The following is a 21,632-nucleotide window of genomic DNA, read 5'->3' on the forward strand; positions in this document are numbered from 1 at the left end:
AAATGTTAACTAACCACTGGTAAACTTACTAACTTTTGGCAACTGACCTTAGATCGTGGAATGGTCTCAGGTGGCCTGCTGATCCCCTCTTTATTTATACTACTGAAGAAATATACAGTATAAGACGTAAAAAGTATATGAACATATTATTTATCTTTATATCGCGATAATTCGTGTACGTATGATTGAAAAACGATATTCTATCGAATCTCATGGTACTTATGATTATTGTGTATTAGCAACCCTCCACGGATACGAAGCAGCCTAAGTTTACATCCTACCAAAATTATCCTCGGAACTCGCAGCATTATTTCAAGGGTCGGTCTTAGAAAATATACGAAGGACGTGTTCACAGGTTAACGAGGCCAAAAATCTTCCCCAAAATTTCAAATTTTTACAAGCAAAGATAATATACTTCATGCTTTTGGTGCAAAAAAATACATGTCCACAAAATGCAAATTGTGTTTTCAAAGTAAACGATTGAGTGTGGAATTGTTTCGAATTCAAGGTTTTCCCATTAACACTCCGGTTTTTTCAATAAGATAAGTCAAACTATTGTTGTGATGGCCAGTTGAATACTTCATCATTATATTGAAAGATATTTTATACTTAATGCATATTTTCTTAGGACTTACAGCTTTCTCTATTGGTTAGCGTTGTGATCACTCAAAATTAACCATAAGTTTGAATTCTCACTGATCTACTACATCTCTATAACAAAAATATATTTCATATCAGGCAATTAGCTTTGATCTGTGGTCAGTGGACAGCAGCTACGAAACATTTAAAACTACTACATTATCATTCCATCTATTCATGTATATATAATATGATATGATATCTTCTTTGTTCAGTTTAAAAGTCTTGATCGTAAAAGTTTGACAAGTCTCGCATGTTGGTACCGATACGCACGTTCACGCGAGTGAAATGTGCACGTTACAGGCTCAAATGCGCACGTTACAATTACAAATGGAAACGTTGTTCGTTCAAAACCCTACGTAAAAATCTTATGCATTTTAGCGGAATTTCAAAGTTAGCTCGCTACCTACAACAAAAATCGGACAAGACTTTTTCAAGCGACAAATTTAAATGTAAGAGCTAGTAGTACCAACGAAGGATTCACTAAACATATAAATTACTTATGGGGGTTCTGGTTAGCACTGGTAACTGGTCAGTACTGGTCAAGCATTGGTCAGTTAAACAATTTTTAGATTAATGCCCACATCATATCTAGTTATTTGACACCAAACAACTTAATTGTTTGCAAACAAATAATTTACTATATGGTCAGTACTGGTCATGCATTGGTCAGTTAAAAGACCATGGTCCACGCCACATTTGTTACCAAACATGATTGGATTGTGTCGTTTCGAAAATTTATCTGTTGGGCAATTTGTGGTCAGCCCTGGTTCGTTAGGTTCTTATTTTGCGGGCATTTTATCTCGAACCACCGAAAGACCGAATCACTAATTAATTCACCAGATCGTTAATTGCTGAAAATGAAGATTAGTGTTTAACTAATAGTCCTTGTCTGAACAAAATGTCTCTAGTATGGGTCCTATGGAATCATGTCCTTAACTGTACACCGTACTGTATATTTGTACTGTATCTTTTTATGTTCACTACTACCGTAATTGACTATGATATTTTCAAGTGGTCTTAAGTACCGCTAATAGCCGAAAGTCGTTGATTTATGTGAAATTTACATACAGCGCCACCCGTTGATAGTAAAACTAACCCGAGCAATACGGGTGTTAAATAGATACGCTAGCAAACCGGCATTCTCATAATGTGCTCGAGTTAAGGGGTGGGAAGAAAGAAGATGAAACTGTAACTCTGTAACTGTAAGTTTTGATTCATTTCTGAAATTTGGGCTTGATATATTATAAGCCCAAATTTCAGAAATGAATCAAACCTCATAATTCTTTAATCTTATATTATAAGATCAAATGAAATTTAATATTTTAATTTTTGTGAGAAAAAAAATTTCTTATAAATCAGGTCTCGGTACCACTGTCTACTAAAAAGATTATTCTTTCGATTTAGTAGATAAAGTGTCATTTTTTAATGGTTTAAAACTCTTTGTGAAACCATAATGTAACCAATGATTTCGGTGGGAACTGAGAGGGGTTTTTGCAATATTGAAGAATTTTGACCTGGTAGAATTTAGAAATTAGCTCCATTTGGAAATAAAAGGAAGATGAGAGAAGATTACAACGCATTTCTATGGAAGCCCCTAGGTGACATACGAGAAAGTTTTTTCACAATTTCGACTTAGCCTATTAAGTCGAATTTCGACATAATAAGTCGAATTTCGACTTAATAAGTCGAAATTCGACATAACAAGTCGAATTTCGTGTTAATTAAGTCGAATTTCGAGTTAATTAAGTCGAATTTCGAGTTTTATTTTCATGTCGAATTTCGACTTATTAAGTCGAAATCCGACTTAATTAACACGAAATTCGACTTATTAAGTCGAAATTCGACTTAATTAACACGAAATTCGACTTATTATGTCGAAATTCGACTTATTAAGTCGGAATTCTACTTATTAACTCGAAATTCGACTTATTATGTCGAAATTCGACTTAATAAGTCGAAATTATGAAAAAAATTATCTCATATGTCACCTAGGGGCTACCGTACCTGGGACATATGAGATGATCACGATAGGTAGAACACAATATCCGTGTTGACGCGATGAGGAGAGAATCCCACAATGATAATAAAAAGTCCGAAAATGAAACTTCGAGATATATGTGGGTACTACGAAGTGTCTTCTTAACCGATTCTGACTAGCTGACAAAGTCAGAAACAAGAAAATTAACTTTAATAAATTATTTGACGCCTGCGAAAAAATGTAGAATTTCTGGGATAAGCTAATGTGGAATTGCAAATTTGAAATCGAAGTTTTAAGAAATTTGGGGAATTATGAGATTTGGCGATTGGGTAGATGATACAGTCTTCGACTGGTCTAATTAAAAAAAAAAAATTGTCAACTTGTGACCGACTTCGATTCACTTTTGCTCTAAGCTGATCTGCAACTTCATTGCCTCCATGGTTGAAGAAAGAGCTCTTCTGATGTCTGCTTCATCATGACTTCGAGCATATCGTGTAGCCAGCCGGCCCGGTCCCGGTTGGGTTTGGCTGTCACTCGATCCTAGACTTGAGTCTGGGTTGAAGTAGACATCGTCATTTAAATAACTTATTCATGTTATTCTGTATGAATTTCCCATGTGTCTTGTATTTTGTATTTTCTTATTCTAAAATTTGTAACTTTATTGAATTTGGGAATTTCATCCCGGAATTTCAATGTAATAAGGATCAATAAAGTATTGAATTGAATTGTCACCTTATACACATGCCATCAGTGGACACGGAGCCGTATATGACAGCTATGCTATTATAGATTGTTAATCTCATGAAACCTGCATACCCCTAATATCGAACATATTTTCTAAAACATTTGAAAATTGAAATTATTTGTTTACATAGACCGCTTGACCGATGAAATTCACGCCGGCCCTACTCAGATCGTAGATAGCTTCGTCATTCCACTAGCATCCCCATGTCAGGGTCTGACTTTTATATCAGACTTCCAAATCGTGTATACATCCGCCATTTAACCGAATAATCCGATTTACTTATCATTTCTATTTATGCCTGCCGCTCCTGATATAATCATACATCCTTTACTATTACAATACGTCTTATCATGATATTCAATGCAATATAACATTTCAACGTTCAAATAGAGGTCATTATATAATCACAGGGAGCCATTCTACATCTTTATCAATAATATTTTGCCAAATAGCTTGTACACATAAACCTGTGACGTTTTGCACATCGATTTACGGTTGTCGTTTGTAAAATGACGCTGAATGGTCATTGTTTAGGTTTCATAATGGTAACGTTTTATAAGACGTCAAAAAATGTCTGTTCGTAAAAACAATTGTTTTTGGATTTGGAAATACGACTCCAGCTCTGCGTTTCCACCCGAAGCTAACAAGCAACTCAAATTCGCTATAGATCGTGCTAAGGAAGACTGTAACTATCAGTTCTACAAATTCCGTCAATCTCAAAATTATTTGAAGTCACACGTACCGGACCTATTCCTCTGGAAATCGCTCTCCACTATTGTTCAAGGCTCTGGAAAATATCATCAGCACAGAAAGTCCGTGGATCTTACCAACCAACTGAATAAACTCATTGATTCCAGCCCTTGGACTAGATTTAGCAACACCGAAAACATAGTAAATTTGTCTTCAACCACGTTATCTTCTACTCAGTGTCAACTTCTCGGCTACGGTTTGAATTTTTCTCTTCCTCATCAAGATAAACATGTTTTAGACTTTGTCACCCAATTGGAATATCGCAAATCATCTCCGAACAGTTTGGACTATAACTTTATATTCATGAATCTACAGGCTATATGCGATCAACTCAGGAACCTTTTTGAATATCTACCTCGTCGATTTCGGCTCGCCCTCCAAGAACTACGGAAGTTAAAGACTATTAAAATATCTAAGGCTGATAAAGGTGGCAAGATTGTGATTTTAGATCTGGATAATTATAATGTTAAAATGCAATCTCTCTTGGATAATCCTGGTGTTTATAAGAAACTTAAAACGAATCCTCTTCCTCGTATGCAAGCTAATTTCAACAGAAGTCTTTCGGATATTATTAAACGTTTCCCCTCCGCTAAAGAAACTCTGAATAAGTTCCATTCACGTCTTCCCTCTTTACCATATATCTATGGATTGCCTAAAATTCATAAAGATAATGTTCCACTGCGCCCTATAGTCTCCAATTGTAATTCTCCTACATACTGGTTATCTAAATTTCTCGCGAAACAGTTATCGCCGGTGCTCGGTTCGTTCTCTCCGTCGCACCTTCGCCATAATCAACACTTACTTGAACGTATTAAGAATATTATCCCTGGCAACGACAAATTTATATCATTTGATGTTACTTCCCTTTTTACCAATGTTCCTCTTGGACCTACTCTTGATTTCTTAAAACGCAGATTACCATCACTTAACATTAACTTCGGCATTCCTACGGATTGTATCATCGACCTTATCTCTATTTGTACGACGGACTCCTTTTTTGAATTCAACAATTGTTTTTACGAACAGACATTCGGTATCGCTATGGGAAATCCTCTTAGTCCTATTCTAGCTAATTTATTCCTAGAACATGTTGAATCTGAAATATTGCCACTTTACACTGATATTCACCCTAAAATCTGGCTCAGATATGTTGACGATGTTCTGGCTTTGGTTCCCTTTGACTTCAATGTTGATAACTTTCTTATATATTTAAACTCCCTTTACCCGTCTCTGGCTTTTACGTATGAATGGGAATCTAATAGTAAAATACCTTTTCTGGATGTTTTGATTTTTAACGGTGGATCCTTTTTGAAATTCGCGGTTTATAGGAAACCTACCAACGCTGAATCCTACCTCCATAACTTCTCTTTTACTTCTCCGGATATTAAACTCGGTTTAGCTCAAGGATTATTTCTTCGCGCTATGAGAATTTGCGACCCCTCATTTCTACCCGATGAAATTCACCATATTAACCAATCTCTCAAAAAACTTGCCTACCCCGATTTCCTATTGAAAAAAGCTCTACTTAAAGCTCGTACTACGCATTTTAGAAATAACAACCTTAGAACTCCTACGTTGGCTACCGATAAACAGCCTATCATTGTACCGTATGTACCTTTCCTCGAGAATTCTAAAGTTTCTCTTCGGTCACTAAATAAACAACTTATCTTTAAATACAATAATAAACTTAGTAACATATTGATTAACAACAAACCGAAAACCGAATCCCTAAACTGTGGAATTTATAAAATACCTTGTAAAGTTTGCGACAAAGTATATATAGGAGAAACAGGTCGGAATCTTAATCAACGCATAAAAGAGCATAAATTAGATGTAAAAAACTTTAAACCTGAAAGCGGAGTTGCTACTCATGTTTTTCAGACTTCACACAATTTTGATTTTGCTAATGCTGAATTAATTTACCCTTGCAGCGATAAAACTAGAAGACATATTTTGGAATCTGCATTAATTATTGAAAATTCGAACAACGTTGTAAACCTTAACAATGGTTTTTCACCCCATAATAAACTTATATCAAAATTCCTCTGTAAACTGGTTAAACTCAACACTTGATTTCCCCTTTGATTATTTGTTATTTGTTCTCTCATCAATTTCGTCTCTGACTTAACTTGTATTCACCTTTGTTTTAATTTAAGTGCCCCCTAGTTTGTCTTTCTTTTTACTACTGACTTTAAGTTTCATTTATATTTATACTCACTATTGTTGTTTATAATCACCCCTTAGTTTGCTTCCCTTTAATCTATTTTAGCGTGTAACTGTTTCTACGTTAATTTTCCTTTAGTTTGTATCATCTCTGATTACTTGAATTAGTCTCTTTGTCTCTGGATTGTATATATATCTCATAATTTCTGTAGTATCTCATTATTCCTGAAGATGACTATTAGGATATAGTCGAAACGTTGAAATAAACTACTATCTCGAAGTTTCATTTTCGGACTTTTTATTATCATTGTGGGATTCTCTCCTCATATGAGATGATTTTTTTTATAATTTCGACTTATTAAGTCGAATTTCGACATAATAAGTAGAATTTCGACTTAATAAGTCGAATTTCGACATAAAAAGTCGAATTTATTAAGTCGAAATTAAAAAAGTCGAACTTATTAAGTCGAAATTCGACTTATTATGTCGAAATTCGACTTAATAAGTCGAAATTGTGAAAAAATTTTCTCGTATGTCACCTAGGGGCTTCCGTACATTTCTTTCTAATCCGCCTGGAATACGGTTCAAAATAAGCAGTGCACGCGGCTAGCGTTTCCGAATTCCTTATTAGGTGAAGAAGGGGCGGAGACTAATGTTTTTGCCGACCGCGATGTTGCTGCTGCTCGAGAGCGAGACTACGCCGCCGTGCCGATCCGCCGCCGCGCTGGCCGAGAAATTTTACGACTCTAACGCGACTCTCACCGCAGTTCTTAGGGTCGTTACTTTTGATTAAAAAAGTGTATTTCAGTGCTGCCGCTGAGAATGACAGCTGCGCGCGCGAGAGCGTAATTCTCCGGGATTCGAACCTGCGCGCCGAACCGCGTGGCACCGGGCCGCGGCCGCGTTTTGTTATTATGAATTCGCCCCTGTTGCTAAGGGAATTTCAGCTATTTTCAACTCGATCGATCAACGCTGTTCATTGTTAAACTATTCATCAACCCAATCTTGTTCGAAATTTCATGAAATAAATACATTCTGAAATAACCCGATCCATAAGTTACCGTATTTTAGTTAGTGGAATGCCGGGTTTTAGCTTGACGTAATTCTACTTCCGATTTCCCCATGAACTTCAAACCGGACGTCAAGTGACGTCATTTTTTTGACGCCTTATAAAACGTTACCATTATGAAACCTAAACAATGACCATTCAGCGTCATTTTACAAACGACAACCGTAAATCGATGTGCAAAACGTCACAGGTTTATGTGTACAAGCTATTTGGCAAAATATTATTGATAAAGATGTAGAATGGCTCCCTGTGATTATATAATGACCTCTATTTGAATGTTGAAATGTTATATTGCATTGAATATCATGATAAGACGTATTGTAATAGTAAAGGATGTATGATTATATCAGGAGCGGCAGGCATAAATAGAAATGATAAGTAAATCGGATTATTCGGTTAAATGGCGGATGTATACACGATTTGGAAGTCTGATATAAAAGTCGGACCCTGACATGGGGATGCTAGTGGAATGACGAAGCTATCTACGATCTGAGTAGGGCCGGCGTGAATTTCATCGGCGGCTACAAGCGGTCTATGTAAACAAATAATTTCAATTTTCAAATGTTTTAGAAAATATGTTCGATATTAGGGGTATGCAGGTTTCATGAGATTAACAATCTATAATAGCATAGCTGTCATATACGGCTCCGTGTCCACTGATGGCATGTGTATAAGGTGACAATTCAATTCAATACTTTATTGATCCTTATTACATTGAAATTCCGGGATGAAATTCCCAAATTCAATAAAGTTACAAATTTTAGGATAAGAAAATACAAAATACAAGACACATGGGAAATTCATACAGAATAACATGAATAAGTTATTTAAATGACGATGTCTACTTCAACCCAGACTCAAGTCTAGGATCGAGTGACAGCCAAACCCAACCGGGACCGGGCCGGCTGGCTACACGATATGCTCGAAGTCATGATGAAGCAGACATCAGAAGAGCTCTTTCTTCAACCATGGAGGCAATGAAGTTGCAGATCAGCTTAGAGCAAAAGTGAATCGAAGTCGGTCACAAGTTGACAATTTTTTTTTTAATTAGACCAGTCGAAGACTGTATCATCTACCCAATCGCCAAATCTCATAATTCCCCAAATTTCTTAAAACTTCGATTTCAAATTTGCAATTCCACATTAGCTTATCCCAGAAATTCTACATTTTTTCGCAGGCGTCAAATAATTTATTAAAGTTAATTTTCTTGTTTCTGACTTTGTCAGCTAGTCAGAATCGGTTAAGAAGACACTTCGTAGTACCCACATATACGCGTTTACCAAAGTGACGTCCCCCGGGCGCCTTCGGCGCCCGGCGTCCGTCTAATATGAAGTAGATGAAATCTAAGTGACGGACGCTTCGTCACTGCAGCTTCATTGAATTGTTCATACTAAGATTAAGAAATCATAACGATTCGAAGCAACCTCGATCACGTACGTATGGAGTGTAACAAAAACACTCAAAATAGTGTCAGTGACTAAAGGAACACCGAGAAAATTAATTGTTGTCAATGAAACTGGAGAGAAACTCTTATTAACTCTTAAAGTCTATCAATTTTATTTCGATATTGAAATTGTTCTGTAGATTTGGGCCCCGAGCATTAAATTATCGAAGAAATTAAATCAATTCTTATAGTTAAGCTTGGAAAAATGAAAACTAATGCAATATAGTTAAGTGGTGGGGGAAAGAAGATGAAACTTCAACTTTAAGGTTCGATTAATTTCTGGTTATCAAAAATTTTGGCTTATATTTCGATTAGGAAAATTATGACGAACCTGTTCATTTGATCTCTAGATAAAATGAAATTCAATTTTCTATGAACAAAACTTGACCAATTTCTGAACTAAATATAAACTGGTCTTTGGCTACCAGGGGTAGGTCGGTTTACCACTGCTAAAAAGATTACTATTTCGATTTAGATTGTATCAGGATTTTTTTATGGTTTAAACAACTTTGTAAAACCCGAAATGTAAAAACCGACATTATGGTGAAACTGAGACGGTTTGCAAGATCGAACAATTTGACCTGGTGTAAATTTAGAAATTAGCTCCATTTGAAAAGTAAAGGAAGACGAGAAAAAATGAAAGACACCTTCATTCGCATAATTTTTTTCTGCCAGAAAAAAAATCATATAAATTATCAGCAGTAAAATTCAAATGTCAATACAAAAATTGATCTCTCGCGAAAAATATTTATTTGTTTCTATTTCTCGGGGAATGTCGAGTACCGGGAATCTATGGCCAGCGGTACCGAATTCCTTATTCGGTGAAGGGGTGGAGACTAATGTTTTTGCCGACCGCGATGTCGTTGCTCCTCGGAGCGAGACCGTGCCGATCCGCCGCGCTGCCGTGACATTTTAAGCAAATCGTACGACAACGCGACTCATCGCAGTTGTAGGGTCATTAAATTTGATAAATGATTACATATTTCAGCGCTGCGGCTGGGGTTGACTGTCGAACGCGCGCGCGAGAGCGTAATTCTCCGGGATTCGAACCTAGTGCGGCGAACCGGCGGGCGCCGGCGCGGTGGTTTGTTTATTATGAATTCGCTCCGTTGCTAAGGGAATTTCAGCTATTTTCGAACTCGTTCGATCAACGCGGTTCATTGTTAAACTTTTCATCGACCAAATCTTGTACGAAATTTCATGATATAAATAAATTCTGAAATAACCCGATCCATAAATTGCCTTATTTTTAGTTAATGGGCTGCCGGATTTTAGCGTGACGTAATTCTACTTCCGATTTCCCCATGAACTTCAAACCGGACGTACTCTAATATGGAATACCTCAAGGGCCATACGACTTACGAGTTACGTTTTACGACTTACGAGTTACGTTTTACGAAAATACGATTTACGTTTTACGAGTTACTTATACATTTCCTACAATACGTTACGATTTACGACTTACGTTTTACGAATTACACGTTTTTCACTAATTGGCTTCGGATATCCGAAGCGCGTAATTCAAAGAACGGGTTTCAAAATGAAGTCGAATTGTCATTTCAAACAGCATAATAAGAGTAATTTATTGTACATAGTGAATCAATCTCGACTGCAGTGGTCTATTACAGGGCAGAAAATCTGCGCGTTGGCCATATGCTGTGCGAACCTTCTCAAAATCTATCAAATGCTGACAATACATTTCACACTGACTGATGACTGCCCCGTTACGTGCACGATGATTTTAATAGACGATATTTCAATAGATCTTAGCTGGAAATTATTTTAATAATTAGAACAAGATTCATCAATTTAGAAAAAATGTATTTATTTTTTTGAAAACACTAGGCTGCATCCATCCATCATCGTTACAGTTATTCGTCTAATAATTACACCCACACAGTGAAATGCCTTCCACGTGGCCACTGTCCTTGAACTCTTGCGAACCGAAACTCCAACACTTAACTCGTAAATCGTAACTCGTAATTCGTAAAACGTATTTAAGTTGTAATTCTTAACTCATAAAACGGAAGTCGTAACGAATATTCAAGGAAATGTATAAGTAACTCGTAAAACGTAAATCGTAACTCGTAAAACGTAACTCGTAAGTCGTAAAACGTAACTCGTAAGTCGTATGGCTCTTGAGGTATTCCATACTCTGACGTCACTTTTTTCTGACTTCGTCAGTAAGTCAGATTCGGTTAAAAAGACACCTCGTAGTATCTACATATACGCGTTAACCAAAGGGACGTCCCCCGGGCGCTCGAGCGCCCGGCGTCCGTCTATAATTAGATTTACATATAAGAAGTCGGTGACCAGCCCAAACAAAAGGGCTTACAAGTCACAATTTGTAAGCTTGTTTGTGACAATTATACAAGTCATAAAGAACATCAAGATTAACATAGCGACAGTCATTGGCCAAATATATACGGAAAAAAAAAAAAAATCAACTACGATAGGCAGATAGTACAGGAGAAAAAGTGATTAGACTTGTTTTATTTAAACACGAATTCATGTTTGTCCACTAGGTAGGCTGATGAGATATAATTTGAAAATTCTTCATGTTTAATTTGTGAAGCACTTATGTGAATATTCACTTTGTATAAACTATAACAAGGAATTATAGTACTTATCCTATCCTATGGGATCATTTCAGAAGCAAATTAGTTTTTATTTGACAGTTTTGATTGTTATGGTAGGCCTACAAAAAGCGAAGTAGAATTGGTTGATTTAGGGGAATGAGTTAACTTTATATGAATGCAATATGCAGAATGCAACGTATTTTCCTTTTAACGTAGCTTTTGTTTTCTGCTGATTTTTGTTTCTTGACATATTTTAATTTTTTTGTGTTAAGAACCTATTAAAATGAATACCATAACTTTTAAACTGCAGGACTGTGGTATATAGTTAAATAACTGATTCTTGGTTCCTTGTAAAACAGCAACAATTATGGGGTTACATACCAAGGTGTTGTGTCTGGATTCATGGATATTACGTATATACATGTGTGCACGAAAAGCATTCAACTGTGACTATCCATCACAATCACTGTCTCCAACTTTTGACCAGCCAAAGAACTATAAAAGGCCACATAAATCTATTATCTTGGATAACATTTTATTCTAACAATTAAAATCACATAAATCTATTCAATAACACTTAGCCTATGTAATCACTATCATTATATATAAATATAAGGATAATAATAAATGAGCCATTTATGATTCGTTGGGAATTTTACATACATTAGCTTTAGAAACTGAACTCCTAACAAATCAGAAATACAGATTTCAAACTCTTTTAGATTGACTTATAAATGAAATGAGCGGAGCTTCACTATTTGCAACTCAATGTTGTCACTGGTACACCATATTCTAGGGAATCATCTTTAAATGGATACTTCAAAATAAAACTGGACTGAAATGTGACAAAATTAAAAGTTTGTCATCAAAATGCAAATGTAGATTTAGAATGCAGAATCATTCTCTTTAACTACCAAATTTTGGTAGAAATACAGTCTTAGTCCCTTATAATGCCGCCCTTATCAATGCCACTATGCTCACATTTCTCAAATTTTCCCAATCTAACTCAAATTCAATGGAAATACTATTCTTTATAATGCCAAGTGTTTTTCATTGGTCCCAACAGTGACATTATAAAGGACTTATACTGCACTAAATTCCAATTTTCTATCACATGAACTCTGACACTTGACCACAGATAGATATCTATTATACCACTTAGAGGCTTAAAAAATTGGTACGTGTCAATATCAGTAACCCATTTCTTTCAATCGAATCAGTTACTCAGTTTAAACACTAAATATTTGACAAGTTTCATGTTGACACAAGGAAGTGAAACAAAGCAAACCTAACAATTATTTTGATTCAATCTCATCTTGAACGCAATATGCAAAGTCTACTTTTAACTCACAGTGACAAAATATTTCATTTGTTATATCTGTTCGTTCTAAATGTTCAAATTGTTTATAGTAGCCTCAGATATAAATGTATTTGAACATATACCTGTGGGTCTGCTGCCCTTATCATCAATGCCATAATAATCAATATTTTTGTTGACCAATAAATTGATGTTCTTTTACTGGTATTGTACTATATGCTATCAATCTATTGATGACAATGATTCATTAACTACGTACACAATCAACTGTGTTTATGCCTGTTATATCCATACAGAATAAATCAATTGGGACACATGCAACATTTTTGATGCGCAGAAAATAAGAATTTGTTTGTTACTTCAAATATTACAAGTGTTTCATATTTATGATAAAGGGGTTTATATGTATCTAGCAGGAAATCCAACAAAGCTACTCTAAAGTATTACAGACGATGAACTGCTCCCTGGACCAGGGGTCGATGGACAATCTGGGATAATTTCAATATTCAATGCCACCTGGTGAACATATAAAGCAATCAATGATCTTCAAACTCAACACAATGATAGATCATGTGATGAGCTAGAATAGGCCTATAACAATTGATTGTGGTTACAATATATGCCGAGGTACGTTATTCCACTATTCAACATCCTGGTGAACATACAGAAACAGATATCCTAAAATTCACAAATTCATATTAATGACAAATAAATATTCTGCTTATGATCAGTTTTATACAACTCATGCAGTTTATGTTCCTACAAATCCTTGTATTTATCAGTTCAGTATATGTATTTTGTTAGGGGATCATTCATTTAATACGTACGCTTAAATTTGAATTTTTAAACCCCCCTCCCCCTCAGCCATTTTTTCATATACATTAAGCATTACAGTACGCAATCAGGGGCGGATCCAGGGGGATGAGTAGACAGTATTGGAAGGAAATTTAAGGGCACCCTTCTGATCTTAGGGCACACCCAGTATCCAGGTCAATGCGAGCGCCGAAAACTTTGAAAATATGGTACCATTTAAAGGCTTTTAGAGGGCTTCTAGAGGCTAGCAGCGCAATCCAGAATAAACGAATCCGAGACAAGATTTCAACAGATGCGGATAAAAAATGAAGCTGGCGAACCCATGAAAGAATGGTTGTCGCCAACTTCAAGATCAACAATGAATTTCACAGAAGACACCCATGAAAAACACTGGCATTGTTTTTTATATTTTCCCTAGTGCCCCTATAATCTTTAAAAGTGCCCCTTAACAATTATACAGAATACGGCTAAGTTGCCCCTTCATTGTTAACAATCGGCAAAAATTGCCTCGTCTTCACATTTATCCGTATGTCGTGTGCCGTATTCCAAAGCAAAAGTGCCCCTAAAATTTTAAAAATTAGGCAAAAAAGTGCCTTTTTCTTCAGCATTCACCGCAAATTAAAGCCTGACCCTTGAAAAGGCAAAGTGCCCTTTTCTTCAACATTTTCCGCGTAGTGCCCTCTTCTAAAGTACGAGTGCCCCCTTTAGTCCTCCCTGAAAATGCAAGGACAAGGTGCCCTCATCTAAAGCATTAGTGCCCCTTGAAAAAGGAAAGTGCCCTTTTTAATTCATCATGATTAAAGGCCTAATATCAAATATGATTATCGCTCCTCACTTTCTCGGCAGCAGTATTTACCGATTAATTTTATAATTATGCCCGGATTCCGGACACGGAATTAGCGGTTGCTGAAATAATGCCGTCAAAAATATTGCCGGTGAAATTTCGAAGGGCACTTAAAAATTCTAGACCGTATTGGGCAATACGGCTAATACGGTCTGGATCCGCCCCTGGCAATTGCACTGACCCCTCCCCCCTCTCCTAATGCACACGTAATAAATGAATGACCCCTAGGGGTCTAAGAATTCATCGACTTGCTGGTTGGAGGGGTCAGGAAATTTTAAACTAGGGGTCCAGGGACACCATGCCCACTTGGAAAGTGGTTTCAGATGCTCAACAATCTAACAATTTCAATATTCAACGCCCCATCAAAAGACCTTGAAAAAATCCAATGACCTTGAAACTCGTCATTTAAATTCGCTCCATTTGTATAGTAATAGGCTCAGCCTACGGCTGGCCTAAAAAGTGAAGTGTCTTCAAAATTTCCCAAAATAACTGGATTTCGTCTATGGACATACAAATGGATAAAAAGTGAACACCATAGCCCGCCGAGACAAAAATATGGCTGTCAGATGTTCAACCCTACATCCCAAATCTTAAGCATTACTACCAGCTATGTATCTAAAGAGGTCAATTTACCTCCCATAGATGCTTACATACCTATGAATTGCCCCCAATAACAACAAGATCAGTCAGTTTTTAAAATATGGGCCTGCTGGTACAGTATTCAACCAAACCATTTTACGATTACGAATACAGTGAAAATGTACTGCGCCTCACTGCCGCTGATAAAAACGGGTTCGGATCTGGTTCTTCCGTCATTATTTTCACTTTAACCCATTCTCCGCTGTGACTGGACTTGCGCACAGCATCAATGACCGTTTGAATGTACAACGCGTCCTCGAACGTTGCCGCCTGACTGACGGGGGTTTTTGACCAGCCGTGTCGGTCGGCAACCGATTTGAACGCGTCCTTCACCGAATCGATCAACCGGATCAAACCCTTCAGATACGGAATCGGAATATCGGCGCGGATGTTACCGGAGACGTTCGATTTTTGAACGTCGAGTAAATTAACCGGGTCGTGGTAGATGAGCTCCTCTTTGTGGGCTTCGCACTTCTGTCCGTATAAATCTGCTCCGCGCGCAATCAGCCGTCCTCTCGTACCGCAAGTCAGAACCTCATGAACGAATTGTCCCGGTACGTGATTATTCAACGTAACGATCGCGCAAGAACCGTTCTGCAACTCCATCTGAAAGCTGCAGAAATCGTCGCTGGTTATTTTTCGTATGCCGTTTATTTTGGTCGTTTGTTGCGTGAACGTTTTCAACAAGCCGTGAACTTTCGACGCTCGTTGATTCGTGACGAAGCTAATAATGTCTATAACGGCGCCACCTATTGTGTTCAGTATACCTCCGCCCATAAGTTCATCGCACATCCAATCGAAATCCTCTTTAAGCATGCTACCGCACTGAACGCGCACTTCGCATACGTTGAAATCGCCGATGTAACCGTCGTTGATTAATGTACGCATTTTAGTGAATGCCGGTAAGAAGCGCAGTCCGTAACACATCAAGGACATCAGTGACGGGTAATACCGCGCTCCGTTGACCATCTTGAACGCGTCAGTCTGGCCCGGTCCAGCAGGCGTGCCGCATATCACGTGTTTACCAATACCTAAAGCTTTCACAGCGATTGGTGACTGAAGATGAGGCGGGCAACTAATGAACACCAGATCGACATCTTTACGCAGGAGAACGTCGTCTACTTTATTCGTGCAGAACGGAATGTTTAAATCGCGGGCTGCGTCTTCGGCAAGGTCTTTCGTGCGACCCCAAATCGCCTGCACTTCGAAGCCGCAACTCTTCAATATCGGTACAAGACACCTCACAGCCGTTCCTGTACCGAACACTCCAATCCCCGGCTGCATGGTTCGACACACGATGATGATGATCTGAATACAGCGGAAAAAGGATCATCAATTCCTAGACCTAGTTATGGCCCCCTACGTCCTCTCAATTCCTCAAGATTGAATTGTCAGTTGTAAAAGACAATTCCTAGAATCCTTTAAAGTTGACAGTTGACGTTGTCAATCAATTTATTGTCAACTGATGATTGATTGATATCATTTTTAAATATTTATTGCCGGTTTAAGACAGTAACGTAAGTATTGTATTTTGACAGTTCATATTCCACTCCCCTAACTTCTTGTCTATTGCACCGTTTTCCCTGTTGTGTACCTTATCAATGAAGAAAGTTTGTATGTTTCAACGCAGCAGTGAGATCATTTGATAGAACTAGAACCGTTCTACTGAACTCAGCTAAGGGTAAGCCTGGAAAAAAACACTTCTTTCGATCGTCCGCCATGCACAGGGGTTTGGCGATGGGCTTGGATTTTATTTCCGGGTTGTTGATAATCTCGCGAGAATGGCGCTAAATATGAACTGCGAATAAATTCAAAATATCACGGAAATACCTTGTGTTTATATTGTTTATTTATCCGCTATAAAGTTCTGATAAACAATTGGTCGTTAAGAATCATTATCAGACGGTCGTCATGCTTTACTATATAAAATCACAAGGGATGAAACGCCAGGCCTCCGCTGTACTTAAATTTTCAGCCAGAAAGTTGGGACAGTCACGTGACATTCTGATGACGTCATCGCATTTAAAACTTCAACACGAAAAGTTAACATATTCACAGACCGATATCAATTGTCAGATTATGATTCATATGAAATAGATAACTTATAAGGAATAAATTATGACGAAATATATAATTCATAGTAAAAAAATGCATTTGAATGTAAGTTATTCTCAAATATTTTTCGTATCATAGTTTCCATCTTATATGCTTCAGGTTCGCGTTCAGTCAAATAAGAAGCGTTAAGTCACGTGACTGTCCCAACTTTCTGGCTGGCACAATTCTGAAGGCGTTTCATCCCTTGTTCTTTTATATAGTAGCGTGACGACCGTCTGATAATGATTCTTAACGACCAATTGTTTATCGAAACTTTATAGCGGATAAATAAACAATATAAACACAAGGTATTTCCGTGATATTTTGAATTTATTCGCAATTATTCATATTTAGCGCCATTCTCGCGAGATTATCAACAACCCGGAAATAAAATCCAAGCCCATCGCCAAACCCCTGTGCCGCCATGTTGTTGAACCATTTCGAACTTCCCGACGAACTGTCGAGGTATGGAAAAAAGATAACTACGATAACCCTAGTTTTCGCTATCGCTTTATTAGTATTTGTTATAATAGTAAAAGTGCATTCGTATTGAATCTTAGCTGCAAAGCCAACAGGTTACTATTTCAACATAGCTTCCATACAAACATTGTGTATTTGTATTTGGTTGTTGTAAACAAAATGGCGTCCGGTGGTTTATCCGACGACGAATTTCATCGGATGCAGGTAATTTTGGGACTGATAAAGTGTGAATGCAAGAGTCTAAGAAGCGAATCACGCGTTAGAAATTGCCAAAAAAATTATTTTTCCATTTGCACTAGTTGTTAACGTATCAATCAAACGAATCTACCAATTTTTCATAGAAATTGTCGATGATGATGGCAAAAAATAAGACAAAAAAAATAGGCTGCAACTCGTCACTGATTTTCCGTGAAAATTTCGTTGACTGGAAAGCAACGCTTTATTCGGTGCACTCTGTGGCTGCGGAACTGATTAGGTCGATCTCGGCCTGAGTATATCGGTTCCATTCGGAAAGAAAGAGTAACGGAATGCCTCTGTGTTGCCGTTGGCTCGTAGAGGCATTCCAAGTTATCATATAGCCAGGCGGGTGATATTTTGCCAATGCAGCATTATTCCTGTTAACGCTATTTTGCCAATGGCATGTTCTGATTGGCAAATTGAGACCGCGCATGTGCACTTAGGTGCGCGACTTAAAAAATTCATGGAAAGTGTGGAGAACAGAGTTAGAGAAAATAGCAGCATAGAGCGGGATTTGAGCCCGGACCAGCAGATTGCTAGCCTAATGTCTTTCCACTAGACCACCGAGCTCACTCAAAAAGACCTGTTAGTTTTCACTACATATAGCCTCATCTTGCCCTAACCCTATCCCTAGAAAAAACAGACCCTAAACCCCACCCTAACCCTAACCCTCTGGACCTTCTAGACCCTAACCCTATTGAAACCCTAACCCTAAACCCAATATACTGATTTTGCATTGGCAAAACGTCCACTTCCTATAGCGCGTTTGATTTCCTGACTCACCTTTACTCGGGGATGCCCGGGTAACTAATCGAACGCGCCCGGGTTTCCCCGAGTTACGGTGGATAAACAAACGACTTTGGGTCAAGTCAATCAATGTCAATTAAACTTTATTGATCCGTATGAATACAAACAAGGTATACAAAACTAATACACTACATGCAGCGATCATACAGAAAGCGAAAAAAATATTAAAAATACACAAAGCAGAATTATATGTTTATTTTGGTGATGCCACGGCTTATACGCGATATTACGCCTAACTTTCACGGTCCATCTGCTTCCAGATAGTTTAATGTTCGACAATCTGAATCTTAATACTCCATCTATCGGAACAGCTAATTAAATATTATACCATAGGAATAATTCTAAGTAAAGAAATACATTTTACAATATAGCAATATTCAATTTAGTTGCATTTTTTCTAATGCGATGCGGTAACATTCAGAGGCCAGATTTTTCATCGAGTTCGATTGAGATTGATTAAATTCTGGCAGTACATTGCAGGTTTCCATAAAATAAACTTCTGTGGTTGTGAGTAAGGGTGTAAATCGAATCGGATTGAATTTACTCGGGTATACCCGAGTAAGTGTCATGGCATCTTTTAGAAAGAAAAAAACTATTCTGGCGCTTGTGCTGTTTCTGAGACAGTATTCTCGTAGACCTTTCGGGCTTTTATCAAACAGTGATGCACTGTGGCAAAGGTGCCTCGAATAGAAAATTACGTTGAAGAAACCGTCCCATCCTACTCTTTCGACGATTTCAAGTCACATTTTCGTTTAGAAAGAACGACGCTTGAGAATATATTACGACAGATTTCGGTATGCGACGAAATGCGAATGGCAGGTCAAGGACGTGAACCTATACCACATGAAAAACAGCTTCTTCTGTTTCTATGGTACCTAGGTGGGTGTCTCTAGCCCATTCATTTACTGTTGTATAAATCTAATAATGTAATAAAAAAATTTGTTTTGTTCACCAGGCACTCCAGAGTCCTTCAGATCGTTGGCTGATCGATTCAACGTACCCAAATCCACTGCCCATGGTACTATCAAAAAGCTGATATCAGCCATGAAGAATAATTTGATGGATCTGTATATAAGGTGGCCTGATGAACGAAGAAAACGGGCGATATCGGCAGGTTTCGAAAATTCGTGCAGATTTCCCGGCGTAGTTGGTTGCGTTGATGGATGCCATATACCCATTAAAGCACCACGTAAGAATCCATCATCGTACGTCAACAGAAAGAAATTCCACTCGGTGGTTCTTCAAGGAATCTGCGACCACACCCTCAGGTTTACTCACGTCTATGCAGGGTGGCCCGGGTGTACACATGACGCGAGAGTACTACGCAATTCGATGATCTACAGAAATTCAGACGAATTATTTGACGACGACTTTTTACTTGGAGACTCAGCATATCCTCTTGAATCATGGCTGATCACACCATTTAAGGATTATGGGAACTTAACCAACAACCAAAAAGCATTCAATCGTCGACTCAGTTCAGCAAGAGTGGCTATAGAAAGAGCTTTTGGCCAGTTAAAGGGACGATTCCGAAGATTGAAAGATAACTTCGACGTTTCCGACTTCAAACTAATGATCGGCAGCATTTTGTGTGCGTGTATCCTACACAACATCTGTATTGAAATGAACGACGAGAGCATTGATGTAGCTGAATTCGAAGATGTCAATTACAACCTAGAACGACCATATAACCATGGACAGGGTGGTGCAGAGCGACGACAACACATTATTGATCTGTTACAGGCATAGATTCCGCTTGTCACTTCTTGACTTCAATAGAATAATTCGATATTACACTTTTTCAAATTATTTATAAGTTTATTATTAACTTCGACATGTAAAATATTTATTCTAAACTTCAACAAATAAATGCAAATGCATTGTGTATAAAATTAGACATTATTTCTAAAATAACAAACATTACTTTGAACTAAGTAAAACAAGGGTAACATAAAACCATATCAAGCCAACAAACTTTGAAAATTACAATTTTTCTGCAATTTTATTCATTACTGCGAGGGTTTCTTGATGCATCCGTTCAAAGGTTTCATGGATAGATTTGTCTCTTATTTCCATGTATTCAAGGATTTGAGACACAGTAGGTTTCCCTTTCTTGCATGGCTTCTCCCCTGATGTAGTAGGAGCTTTACGCTTTCTTGAGCCATCAGAATTTGAATCTCCATCATCATCGCTATCATTAACAAGATTATTATTTTCCTCCTCTGTACACGAAGATTTTTCGTGGCCCATTTCGGAATGAATCTGCTACATACTCAGGTACCACACTGGGGTCGTCCCCCATGATATCATGCATTTGATCGGCAAATACAAATTTTGTCGGTTTTGACCCAGTTTTATTATTTAACTGTACATAATTCCTATACGCTTTCTTTAAATTTTTCCATTTATCAACACATTTTTCGGATGGAATATTCATCTCCTCTGCAATTTTGCGCCACACCTTTGTTTTGTTGCGTGCAGCGTTGAGATCATCAAAATTGTCCTTTATCACTGCAAGAAGTTTTCTTGTTGACACAACAGTCCAATCATATCTCACTGAAAAAAAATTTTTACAATCTAAAATACAACCTATTGTTTTAATCAAAACCACATGCGAATTACCATATTAAATTAATGCTTACCATTATTTTCATTGAACACTGATGGTGATTTATCTTCCACTTCTGAAACTGCTGTCCGATTATTGCTGGGCGCATTCACTTAAGAGAAATAAAAATAAAAAAAGAAATTGCAGGTATAAATTAACACTTTCATGCAGTACAGTTTAAAGAAAACAAACTGTTTCTTGCTATGATGTGTTGTCAAAGTTCAGATCATTTTTTTAAACTGAACCTTGACTATCTGTTACTTGAACTAGGGGTCCAGGAACACCATGCGGCCCACTTGGGAAATGGTTTCAAATGCTCAACAAAGTAACAATTTCAACATTAGCCCCAAAGGGGCTAAAAATGAAAGGCAAATCATTAAGTTTGAAAAATTTTTTAGAAGGAGGGAAATTGAGGCATAAAA

At 37.5% G+C, this 21,632-nt stretch overlaps 3 protein-coding genes across 8 annotated transcripts in view; 2 read left to right on the forward strand and 1 right to left on the reverse strand.

Annotated features, from left to right (window-relative positions):
- The first annotated feature begins 3,935 nt into the window (after nt 1-3,935).
- Nucleotides 3,936-7,028, forward strand: LOC141902091 (uncharacterized). The gene is made up of 2 exons (XM_074789732.1): nt 3,936-4,875; nt 6,910-7,028. Exons 1-2 carry the CDS (start codon nt 3,936-3,938, stop codon nt 7,026-7,028), a joined length of 1,059 nt encoding a protein of 352 aa, XP_074645833.1.
- A 4,976-nt stretch (nt 7,029-12,004) lies between these two features.
- Nucleotides 12,005-16,484, reverse strand: LOC141901526 (glucose-fructose oxidoreductase domain-containing protein 2-like). The gene has a single exon (XM_074788828.1). The coding sequence runs from the start codon at nt 16,266-16,268 to the stop codon at nt 15,087-15,089; it is 1,182 nt and encodes a 393-aa protein (XP_074644929.1). The 5' UTR covers nt 16,269-16,484; the 3' UTR covers nt 12,005-15,086.
- Nucleotides 16,485-17,717: 1,233 nt separating this feature from the next.
- The window catches only part of LOC141902937 (GRIP1-associated protein 1-like), a 92,690-nt gene continuing 88,775 nt past the window's right edge, over nt 17,718-21,632 (forward strand). For all 6 annotated transcript variants that reach the window (XM_074790910.1, XM_074790912.1, XM_074790911.1 and 3 more), the window contains exon 1: nt 17,718-17,762. In XM_074790910.1, the coding sequence (XP_074647011.1) occupies nt 17,718-17,762 (45 nt within the window). The remainder of the gene's footprint in view (nt 17,763-21,632) is intronic.

The sequence above is a fragment of the Tubulanus polymorphus genome, chromosome 3 (assembly GCF_964204645.1).
Source record: "Tubulanus polymorphus chromosome 3, tnTubPoly1.2, whole genome shotgun sequence".
Taxonomy (NCBI): Eukaryota; Metazoa; Nemertea; class Palaeonemertea; order Tubulaniformes; family Tubulanidae; genus Tubulanus; species Tubulanus polymorphus.

What these genes read in the sequence shown, in the direction of transcription:
- LOC141902091 (XM_074789732.1), top strand. Translation starts at nt 3,936, where the DNA reads ATGTCTGTTCGTAAAAACAATTGTTTTTGGATTTGGAAATACGACTCC. An exon ending in ACAGTTATCGCCGGTGCTCG is followed by an intron (nt 4,876 to 6,909) that starts GTTCGTTCTCTC and finishes ATTCCTTATTAG; the next exon opens with GTGAAGAAGGGGCGGAGACT.
- LOC141901526 (XM_074788828.1), bottom strand. Translation starts at nt 16,268, where the DNA reads ATGCAGCCGGGGATTGGAGTGTTCGGTACAGGAACGGCTGTGAGGTGT.